This window comes from Papilio xuthus, unplaced genomic scaffold, assembly GCF_000836235.2.
Source record: "Papilio xuthus unplaced genomic scaffold, Pxut_1.1 DF827789.1, whole genome shotgun sequence".
Taxonomy (NCBI): Eukaryota; Metazoa; Arthropoda; class Insecta; order Lepidoptera; family Papilionidae; genus Papilio; species Papilio xuthus.
The window spans coordinates 1578482-1591262 of record NW_013530860.1 but is presented as its reverse complement, the minus strand read 5'-3'; the positions used below and the strand labels follow the sequence as shown (position 1 = coordinate 1591262).

Below are 12781 nucleotides of genomic sequence, written 5' to 3'. Positions count from 1 at the left end.
ATTCAAATACGGACTATGAATAGATGTGTATATCAAATGCGCCTTATCCGAGGACGTCATAGAGTTTTGACATCTGCATAGATTGCATACCACTGACCAACAGTCACTTGTGAATATCGTTTTGAATATTCTATATATACGATAACGATGTGTGATATTTGGTATTTGGTGAACATTTTTTTATTATAACAATATTGGATGATATATCAATGACATATGTTACTAAGCGATGATGTAGCATTCCAATGATGACATGATTTTTTAGTTTGTCAGTTACAACGGTACAGAGTTAAAAATCTTTTTATTTCTACGTATGATGTTCTAAATTTAAATTAAAATGATCCCTTAATGTCTAATCTTTTTTACTTTTAATTTTTAAAAGTTTGTTTTTAAATTCATTTAAAACTAGCTGTCGCCAGCGTTGTTCTTGCCCGCGTAAACATTGGCATTTATAATATTAGTGCGTAGTAAGAAGATCAAATTACATAAGTCTGAAACTACACTACTAATACTTGTAAGTGTTATATCAAATTACGTAAACGTGAGCTTAAAAGTTTTTTAAATTTATTTATACCCTAATTTAAGTAGTCGTGTTATAAATATACCTAATTAGTTTTTTATATATTACATTCCTTACATAGTATGGCGTGCATATTTAAATGTTTCTACAACTAATTATATTATTATACTCGCAATTACGGCTCGTTAACTTGTGTAAAGCCTAGCCTTATTATAATTAAGAAAGTTTTTTGTGTACAACAAACCTTAAGGCCTATAAATTATATCAAAATAACTTGATTATTACTCGCGTTTCATAAAGTACTGTAGTTAAGAATCATAGTACAGGAAATTTATTCATTTTTAAATTGGTAATGATTTATACTAACACGAGCTATCGCCCGAGCGAATTAAGAAAAAAAAACTCAATTAATAATCTAAGTGTTTTTCCAGACTGTGTTCTAATTCTATGCGTAACTTCAACGAGATCCAATTCTGGAAAACCGTAATAACACACATCCATCCATCTATCTTAACTTTCACATTGTAATAACACATAATGAAACTTATATAAAACTGTACGAGATTCTGTGACTAGCTTACTGTTTACTTAAGTTTGTAAGTTGCTAGTCGAGTTGGACATCATCTCGTTCGTACGAAGTTCTTAATTTAATATAAAATTAATTAAAGTGACGGTTCTAGACTTCATTGCTCTGTTCTAGACTTCGCTGCTAGTCTTCAGAGTGACGTTTGTCTTAATACAAGGTTTATTTCGTTTAAGAAAACCAAATTTAGCTGTACTCTAATTGTGTTTGATTCAATTACCGTGTATTTTCACTGTAGAAACATTCGCAAAAACATGTTGTCTCAACGAATTCGAGGCGAATGAAAGGGATAACATTATGTTATTTGTACCATTGTTTTGAAAGTGGAAATTTACGATTAAAAGTACGAATATCAATGCTCGGAAATTAATAATACCTTTCTTACTTAACTATTAAGTATTGTAAGGATGAAGTCCAAAAATGTGGCAGTGTATTAACGCAACACTAGCCTTACTAAAATGTCGACGTTTGTGTCCCCTCACTATTCATTTTGGCATTGGGCTTTGTAACGAAAGCACGTCATTCGTGCCAAAGGATTCTAACTAATAAGATCTAAATGTATAGAAAACCATAACCATAAAATATATAAATTAATACATAATGTTATGTATTAGTTCATTTTAAATATATAATATAAATAATTAGTTCAATACAGATATAAACTTAATTAAAACATTGTCCCAAGCGACATACTAATTATAAGCGTCCATGAAACTGTTGTCATTAACTTAGTTTAATTATAAAGTCAATATCTTATTACCAAATCGAAATAATGACATATTAGACGGGTAACAATTTTCGTAACCTTAGTATGTAATTTTTTCGTTCGTATATATTTCTTTCTTTCAACAGAAAACTTTTAAAGAACATTTTAAGAGTCAAGAAAATATATTACAAGGATTAAATAGATCGCTATTCGAGGATCATAAATCATAGAATAAGGCTCTCCGTACACGGGGAACGTAAATCTTAGAAATACATTTTTAACCATGCTTCAATGTCTGCTGAATTGTCGACGCGAGTGGTATGTTAGGTCAGTACACACCAACTTCATGTCAACTGTATGGAATTGCTCCTTGAAAATCGAAGCTACTTTTATCACGACGATCTTGACAAACAAGTAGGGAGCAGCTAACTTTGGCGATAACAGATAGAAATCTTGATATGATAGAAAAGAGTTTTGAAGATTTATGTTCCTTTTTGTCCGAAGGGCCTGACGCTTCCCGTGTTAAAATCTTTTTCGCCTTTAGGATACAAAACGTCATAATAAAATGGACATGCATAAAAATTCGCATACGTTCAAACACTTATGAATGAGAAAATTAATCCTCATGTTAGTTCATTAAAAAGATAAACTGCTTACTAATTTAAAAGTACCTATATTGAATCAATAAACAATCATTTTCAGTGTTTGTTAAATATCTATTATGGAAGTACTAGATGAAACACCACGGGCTTTCAATTTTTACAACTTCAAAGCTCAAAGCTAACGCTAGACTACGTTTCAAACTAAAAGCTTTTTAAAAGCTCATGCACAGCTGTTATCATTGTACGCAGAGATAAATGGACTTTATTACAAATGTAAAATTTCGAATTGTTGACACGTAGAATAATAATATTTTTAAGTTCGGGTCTAAAAGTTATCGGTGACTACACCGGACTAATTATATAAAATATGTAACTGTCGCTCGCGAATCCATCAGGAATTTAAAAAAAAAACATTAATTGAGATAAAAACTATTCCTAACTAACTATTTCCCAAATTGATATTGCAGATATATACAAAAAATTTATAAGAATTGGTTCAGTAGTTTCGGAGTTTATGGCGAACATACATCATGACACGAAATTTCTATATGTATATTTTTATTTCACAAGATGGCAAACGAGCGAGCCGGGCCGATTCGTGCGAAGATGTTAAAGCGGGCTCTACCACTGTTAAATAAGATATATTTGAAGCGGGTCTATGATACTTGATGACCACGACCAGTCTGAAAGGACTTTAACGACGAAGAAGAAGATGATAATTTTTGTAAATGTACATTTTAAACTATATACTATAGTAATGAATTCATTTAATACATTGATTTTAAATATGTAGATGACTATACTAAATTAATGATAAAAGTATAATCCAAATAGAAAGCCTAATAAGTCTTATGCTAGCTGAAAGAGAATATATGTATGTTAATATATACCAGAGATCGTATATCAAAACGTCAATTGAACATGATACTACTACATAACATATAGTTTTACATAACATCGTAGGCAACTAACAACATAAACAAAGCAAGGAGGAACTAACATAGTTAAGCAAGTATTAACTAGTAGCTCGTAAGACCTAACTATATCTTTCCTCCGTTTGCAAGAAACATTTTATACGCGGTAGAAGTTTTTATACTTTTTTTTATTATTTTCTTTTTTTCACTTTTGACAAAGATAAAATAAGTGTCAAAGTCATAATTGCTATTCATATAATATTCTTCTTTGTCTACTTACTTTACTCGCATTTTGGGTTTGTTTAGAGGAAAGTTTTTATTTACATTTCAAGCAGAAATTTATCACTGAGTAAGGGCATATATATATTTATATCATAAGGAGGCAAACGAGCGATCGGCCACCTGAAATCGCGATTAGCGAAGTGACCGTGGCCCATAGACATACGCAATTGCATCTATGACGCGGAAAAAGTCCTCCTCTCCTCCGTCGATTAAAGGTAGGAGTTGGAAGGGAAAGAAATTTAGTCCAAATTAGGCCTCCGGGACGCGCACTCATCAGACGAAACGCGGAATTGCTTCCACTTCACGCCTGTCTTCTGTGTGTTCGTGGTATTTCACTGGGTGGCCAATGGTGCGAAGATGTTAAAGCGGGTTCTACCACTGTTTAATTGTTTTTAATAAGTCCTTTGGAATTTCAAGCTCATGGTTATAAATATTGAACCGTATTTTTAAACGAGAAACTCACGTTACTATTGCACCATGGTTCTTGTAAGTTTAATCATAAGCAAAGTTTTTGAACTCAGTTACGTCATTAAATGAAATGTTAATTTCATGATGGACTACGTCCACTTGACATTATCTATGAATAATTTAGTGTTCACCTGTACAAAGCCCTCTGGTGTACAATTCTTTAAAGTTATATCTGTATCTCGTGCAGAATAATGATATCCTTTAAATTATTTAAAAAAATGTATTTATTTATCGGCAGATATTTGTTTATTTACTATTTCTAAACTAAAAACTAAGCTCTATGCTTATAGGACATGGTTTATTATAGTCGAATAGCGTAATCGAACCCAAATATAATCGGAAATCCGTACCCGTAACCTTTACGGTATTGACGCTTCAAAATATGTAAGTCTAATGCTTAAGATTTTTATATTTTGAGGAATGAAATATACATATAGAATAGAAGATAAATGTTCAATATAGTAACTTCTATGTAGGGAAAAAGAAACAATAGACCTAATAAAATCTTTACAGAATCTATTACTCTTTGTTACTTATTATAATATAAAATATGGGCAACTTCCAAGTATTTCCATTATTCTAAAATAATAAAGGAAATTCTAAAGAAGTGTTTTTACTTTTTAATGTCAGTCTAGTTTCTTGTATTATGATTCTTCCATCTTTTGAATCCGGATAATATTCTAGGTTTTCCTTTGAGCAAGGCATTAGTGTACAGTTTACTTTAGTTAAAAATACAACCAAACTCGACATTTTTTGCTGCTAGTATTCTAGAAAGATGGTTGTTATAAGACTTAAAATATTGTTATAGGAAGTTATGGTAAAAAGTAAAAACAACGGTTAAGGATTTAAATAAACTTGTATATAACCTTTTTATAATAAACACTATGGAGGTATATGTCCAATCCCTAGCACTGCTCAGAGCAAAGTCAGAAGTGAGAATGATCAAAATTTCAGGGGGTCGGACGTTTTTACCCTAGACCATAAACAATCTTTTATCATAAACAATAGAACAGTCATAGATTAATTTTTGTATAGATTGTAAATTTAAATAATTCCAACAATTGTGAATAAAAAAAGTATCTTCAAGTATTTTAAAATGTACGAAAAAATAATCGCTTTACATAAAATAAATCTTAGTACTATGATTAATTTTCAATATTTCATTTTACATATTTCTCTCCGTCAGTCAAAAACATTCGCTTCGAGTATTTGCAGAGTTGAGTTGATTCACGTTATTGAAACCACATTATTAACTTCACAGTATCGTTCACAATGGAACGTTTATTTTATAATTAATTTTATATTGAATTTTACCGCTTACCTGAATTCACTGAAATAGCCAAACGACCGCTGCCCGTGAACATCTGTTGTCATACGTTGCAGATTTGTTGCTTATGCAATCTACGGAGGAGCGGATGCATAAAAAGAGAATTCTTTCCCTTCTTTTACGTTCCCTCCGTCATATCCAATTCCACTCGCCATCCTATCCTTGTTAAAAAAGGTGGGATGAACTTAAATTAGGCCTGACGGAATTTTCTTTCATTTCACGCTTGTCTTCTGTGTAGTCGCGGTATTGCGTCGGTCGAGCCAGCCCATTCGTGATATTGCTGACGTCTACTCCTGTTAAAGATAGCAGTATATTTTTGCACAGATCTCATAGCAGTGGAAACCTACACTAACAATAATATCCTAGTAGTAGATTTACATTGGATTTTAAAATAAAACATTGAAAAGTGGTAATTGGATAGGGCTGTCAAAAACTGGTAATATTTTCTTTCAGACAAAACGGTATTTCAAATCACAATTTAGTTTTGAAGAATATTCTGTTTAAACTAAACATTTTCAATGCATAGAAAGACATATTGTGGCTATTAAAAAGCGATTTGTATCGCTAATGGTCAGTCCTCAAAATTCGTATTCCACTTTCCAGTCTTTTGTGTACTTTCAATAGAGGAAATTGTTTAAATAAACGTTGTAGTTCCGAAGCTTTGGAACGAGGGGCTTTGTTTTTGTGTTACCGTTGAACGTTTGTTAGATTCTATATTCAAATGGAATAGAATAAAGGATTGTTTCCGTAACATCGCTTTTACAGCCTTTGGCTAGATGAACGATGTGACGGAATTATTAAAAGCGAAATTTATTTTATTTTATAACAGAATTTATTCATGTAAATTTTAATTATATAACTCGGTATTCATATAAAAATATTGGATCAACTCTTTTAATCTAACTGTTTAAAAAGAAATCTATCAAAGACTGTGAATTCTTTGGATTACGGGTCTGGCATAAAACATATTATAGTATCCATAATTCTCCTTAAGGAAGCTTATTCAACTATATGTTTTGTACAGATTATTAATTTATTTATACCGTTAATTTTTTAAATATTTAATTCACCGTAATTATCGACATGTTTTTTCTTTTCTTTTTATTTATCATTGTTATGTGTTATTTACTGTTATTATAAAAATTTTACAGTGTAAACTGTTATGTAAAGTGTGTATAGTGTCAAATTAGTTGTATACTGTAAGGATGCTATGTAGTTTTAAATAAATAAATGTTTATCATTATAATCTGAATAATATCCTAAATGCGAATGGATCGATGGATGGATTTTTGTTAAAAGGTATCTCCAAAACGGATCCATACATCTCGCTGAAATACGGCATAGATGTAGAACATAGGCTACTAATTTTTTTTTTAATTCCGCGTGGAAGTCGCGGGCAACAACAATAAGCATAAAACCTTTTCACACTAAGATTATATTTTTTAATTTCGACTATATTAATTTAAATATATAACAGCAGAATATACTAAACGAGAAAGAATTTCCACGATCAAAACATTAATTCCATACTGGCATGTTATGAGAACGTGATCTTTTCTCGATTGAACTTATACATCCCGCTGCATTGGGCTTCGCTTTGCTAACATTGTTGCTTTGAGAAACTGTTTCTTTTCATGGAAGGAATTCTTTAAAATTGCTTCAACGCTATCTAAAACTAAAATACTTTAACAACTACTGTTGCATTTATGAATGTAACTAGTTGTCGCCCGCGACTCCATCCCCGCGGTATAAAAAAATAAACCATAATTAGTAGCCTATGTGTTCTTACAGAGTATGTTCTACATTTATGCCAAATATCATCGAGATCCTTGCAGTATTTTTGGAGAAACCTTCAAACATCTATCCATTCATCTAAACATTAGCATTTATAATATTAGGAAGAAGTAAGAATTTTTTACACTACTACTTAAAAAAAATTATTGTTTTCATATCTTACTAACATAAATGCGAATGTTTGAATAGATATTTGTTAGAAGGTAGGTCTGCAGAACGTCTCAACGGATTTTGATTAAATTTGGCATGGATGTAGATCATAGGGAAGAAAACATAGGCTACTAAATTAAGTTTTGTTATTCTACGCGGACGGAGGCGCGGCCGATACCTAACAATATATAAAGCTGCTTGATACAGGAGAATTTTATTGATTAAAATCCATCGACCAAAGTCTGTCGGTCGGTCAGTCGCTAATTGAGATTTAAAAGTATATATTTTTTCACTTCTTATTGTGAGGACATAAACGGTGCTCGAGATTAAGCGTGACAAGGCCTTAGTGAACCACCCTGGGCCAATGTTCCAGCTAACCAGGCGTGGCCAATGCTCCAGTCAACCACGTTGGGCCAATGTTGATTGGTTGGAATTTCTTTGCACATAAATATTACATTTGCACATTGCACATTAATATATATGTACAGGTTGTAGAATGGATTCATTACAGCAAGAATAAGAAAACCTTATCTTGAAAATATATATTTATTATTATTAGTTGCAAATTTTATATTATGTATTTAAAATAAACGAATTTTTTAGATTGAAATTTCCATTAAATCCTTCCTCTGTGTGTAAAGAGCAGTGAAGCGGAAGTATGGAGCATGCATCCGCAATGAAGTTTATTTCTCTTCGTTGAATTTTGTAGTAATACGGAAAATTTGTATTCTTGTGTAATTTTTGCAAGGGAAATTTAATTTATAATTTTATCAAATTTATTATAACCTTTTTAAATACAGTATTTTATTTGGTTTTTCGTACTTATTCAGCAAAACAGGTTTAACAAAGTAAAATATTAGTCACTGTAGTGTATGCATAAATGTAGTGTTGTTTGTCTCGAGCGTACAAGTCATAAGTACATGAGGGAGAAAGGGGGGTCAATCGATGTCAGACCTTTGGACCGGCAGCACGTATCGGTACATGAAGGAGCAAAATATAACGCAACGAATGCTAAAGCACAACAATTATTTAAACTTTGAAATCATTATTTAAAATGGATGATATTTTCTAACTTTTTTATTCGTAATTTGAATAGAGTTTGTATTCCATGGCCCTATTGTAAGGTAGTTGTATATAATGTACGGTTCGCTTATGTGTTAATAAATTAGTACAAAACCAACCACCGTTTAACTCACTCATCCCAAACATTAAAGAGTTGATGAAAATAAGGTGGTTGTATATTTTGAATTACATGTCAGTAAATGCTTGAATTACAACAAACATTTAGACAAATATCTAAATTAAATTAAAATGAACTAATCCTGTGTTAATTTTAAATGTTGTAAATTGAATACAAATTCGAATTCTATAATTGAAAAGTAATCGGACTTCATTGGCAACGTATTGTGGGACAAAAATTCAATTTGTCCTTCCGAGCTATTCGTTCAATAGTATTGAAACGGTCCCAGGTTTTCTATTGTATTTCGTTCGCTCAACTAAATTTATATAAGTACTTGACTATCATGCTTTTATAATAGAAAATTCATGTAATTTTATATTATAAGTCGGAGATCTTCAGTACAACAAATAGAACTCAAATAACGTCATAACTTTTATAGATATTTCAGAACTGTATTATTGTAAATTTTCCTTTTTTTTTAATGCAATTTAGTTTTTTTAAGTCTGACATTTTATTCAAATTGTAACAATTTTATTTACTAAGAAACTCGTAATTGTAAGTCTAGACGGAATTAGAATATAGATGTCGTCTGGTTCGTAACAATGGATCTTATTGTATGGAAGCGCTTATCATTTCGTTTTATTTATTGACTGCCTTTTACAGTGTAATCAAACGGCAAATCTCTATTATTTTACAGACTTTAAAGTAAATAAATATAAGGCGTGTTTTTATAGCAAATTGTTAATACCTCAATGTCACACGAATGTGTTTGAATCAAACTTTAGATTTAAACAAAACATTCTTGACAGTGTTGACAAAGAAAAAATCACTTCATTGCGTTTTCTGTATCCATATGGAACCTTTTTCATTGTTCATTGTGATGTCTAGGTGTTTCTCATTGTCACCGTTTCATGAAAAACTATGTCAGTCGTCGCGCTTTTAACTTGGCGTGATGGTGCCTCATGCATATTTGAAACGGTGCCTGCCTATTGCGCCATTCTGAATGTTTTATTATTTTTAGGCTGGCTTACAGAGTCATCGTGTGTTTAGTCCAACAGATCAGTGTCGATCGATTAAAACGAAAATAGAAAGTAGCACAAGGGTTATTTTTCTACTGACCTATATAGATGCCTTTTGTGGAAGACTTTTGTTTGAGATTTTTTGAGGTATGTCGTATGAACACTTGTATGCAGTACTTTCTTCGCCATTAACATACGAACTGGTAACAATATGCCTGAACTTTCTGACTTTGTGTGTAATAAACATACAAATAAATATTAAATCAAGGTACAAGTTAAGCGAAAGTTTTTATAATAATATACGTCACACACTTCGTCTCGGCGCGGCAGCTGTTCCGCTGGGATAAAATTGGTTATGTTAACAGAACTTTAACGTTACATTTTTTCTTCTCCAAAATTTATTTTATTCCTTTCGATGCAAGTTAATACAGATAGTTTGGATGGATTGTGTAAAAGAGGATATGCGTAAGAAGGGGTTAGATTCAGATATGACGGCTGATAGAGATGTATGGAGGAGTAGTACATACTGTATTGACTAAGGATAATGGCAGATTGATGATGACAAGTTTAGCCAAACCTAATGTCATGTAATGTTTGTTTTGTTTCAGAAGAGGTATGGCATGAGCGGGCGGGTTGGCGCGACATGCGGCGAGCGCCGCTCGCGCAGCCCGCCGCCGTCGCTCTTGCGCTCTTCATTCTTCTTCACTTCGTTAACGCTGGTTAGTGTTCTAACTAATAAGTATGATATCTGCCCTGGACAACTAAATGTGCATTTAGCAGTTGTTAAATTACTTTATTAATACTTATTTAGTTTTAATAATTACATAGTATCGTTTATATTGTATTCTATAGGATCAATGGGTCCTGGTGTACCTGAGAACATAACTGTCACCTTCTTAAATCCGACCACGGTGAGGGTTTCGTGGTCGACTGCTGCGGATCTCGTTGAGAAGTATGACGTGACGTACAAACCTTCTGACGCAAGGTAAGTATCTGTTTGCTCGTCGGTAACTGTATTAACTGTCTTGTCTTTCTTTGTTCTATGGTCTTTTGTTATATGTAGTTTGGTAGATGTACTTAAACGGAGTTTGCATGGATACATGTAAATGTATGTTTTTCTTATAATATGTACCTAATCTTTGCAGTCACAACAAAATATTTGACTCGGTACGACGCGCCTTTTATTGCATTATATTTTCTGGGGGATTTGCGCTGATTGGCCTTCAGAACCCATAGAATCAATGGGCCCAATGGTATAAATATTACCATTAGACCGATTGGTTGGTAGCACGATTGCCCAACTGGAGACATCCCATATTACCCTCGTCTTTGGCATTAGCGATAAATGGCACTCCTAGTCCGCTGTTTAGCAAGCTTATTAGATAAATTATTATTAATAGAACATAGGAAATAAATTGTATTTACACTTATTATAGAAAGTTCTATTGCAGAGAATTGTGTCTTCATATTAGTATGAATAAACGAATTTTACGATTCAAAAGTTCGAAATAAATACAACAAAAGTCCCTTTTTAATATGAACTTCTAAGTAAATGCTCTTTATATCCCACATTCTATTGGGAGATATCTGATATAAATGAACAAGATATCACGAAACTCATTTGAAAAGGTCAGCGTATAATCATATTATGTAAAGTCAAGGGAATCGAGGTTATCTCATTGTATTGTACAAGCTCGAAATACAACAGGATTTATCTTAAAGAAAAAAGTGTGATATTTGCATAGAAATAGCTCGCTTTTGTATATAACCTTAAAACTAATCATGTTTATCCTCACAATATTTATGAATAAATTTGCTCAAACAATTGAGTAGATCCTATTATGCGCTAAAACATATAAGAAAAAACTAAATATTATCATGATTCTTTTCTATAAAACTGTAAACATTGTAGTACTTCTCAATTTTCATACTTCATTCTTCCTCCTTCTTCAGCATGTTAATTAAAAACAACGAAATTGACTCATTGTCCGTTAGTTACAGAGTGGTATTAGAAGTGGCAGGTAACTCCGATGCCGTTATTCTGAGCGGACTCGAAGCTGATACTCAGTACCAAGTGACTGTCGCTGCTCTGTGGGGCGGCCACAAATACCGCAGCAGGCCTATTGTCTTCCGCACACTGGGTAAGTCAAGGAAGTCAGACTCCAAGGTACAAATAAGATCAAGAAAGTTAAGCCAATAAAGTCCCCAAGTCGTGCTTGAAACTGTCGTGGATATGCGTAGATATGTCATACATAATATAGGCGAGAAATGTGCAATAAACCTGCCAAATGGAAGTCCATGTTCTCTGTCTACCCCTTGGGTTAGAGGCGTTAGTTGTATTGTTGTTTGGTGATTTATGAGAAGCAATTAAAAGTAAATTTAGAAGCGCCATTTTTTATTTGTTATGCTGGCCGATTATCCGTTTAAAGATGTTTCAGTGCAAAAAGATTGTTTTATATGAATGTAAAGCAAATCCACAAATAAACATGAATCAAATGTGTTGAAATGAAAATTCGCGAGTCGTAAAAGATTTTTTATATCTCAAAGCGAGTAAAAGGGTAGGTCATTCAACCGTTTCTTTAATGTATGATTTTGTCAAATTGAATTTGCAGTGAAATTGACGTTAAAAAAGTGATGTATGGATGTATGATAGTTCACATTTCAGTATCAATATATATACTGGTCTAATATACATTAGCACTTGTGAACTAATGGTGTTAAGTTTCGAGAAGCATTTGGCAGTGCTCCAGATTTCGCTTGTTCAAACATTCGATCTTCCGGGCTACATATGCTATTCCATATTATCTTGAGGATTATTCTGATCAATCTTATAGAAATTATACACAATACGAAAATACTTACCATATTTGTAAATAGTAAGTAATCTTACGTCTTACTAATATTATAAATGCGAATGTTTAGATGGATGGATGGATGTTTGTTTGAAGGTATAGAACGGCTGCATGGATCTTTCTGAAATTCGGCATAGATATAGAACATAGGTCACTAAGTTTTGTTTTAATTCCGCGCGGACGGAGTTGCGGTAGTATATTCTTAATGTTTAATAACCCAATAAAATTGTTTATTAATTTTGTAATTTATCAGGACTATTATTAGGACAGTACTAAAAATATATATGTTTTAAAGCCACTTTAAAATTAAAATGTGTAAAATGTAATTATACAATTTTAGTAACATTTATGTGTTTTACTTTCACTGGGAATACAAAACCAAGT

General features: G+C 32.3%; 1 protein-coding gene across 2 annotated transcripts in view; it reads left to right on the top strand.

The window, feature by feature from the left end:
• Positions 1–12781, top strand: part of LOC106115428 (fibronectin type III domain-containing protein 5) — a 46350-nt gene that overhangs the window by 25583 nt on the left and 7986 nt on the right. Inside the window, exons 2-4 of one of the 2 annotated variants that reach the window (XM_013308782.1) lie at positions 10154–10264; positions 10398–10530; positions 11547–11686. In XM_013308782.1, coding sequence (XP_013164236.1) covers positions 10189–10264; positions 10398–10530; positions 11547–11686 — 349 coding nt within the window. In that variant the 5' untranslated portion in view covers positions 10154–10188. Of the gene's footprint in view, positions 1–10153; positions 10265–10397; positions 10531–11540; positions 11687–12781 lie in introns of both variants that reach the window. The other variant, XM_013308781.1, reaches the window with a different exon arrangement.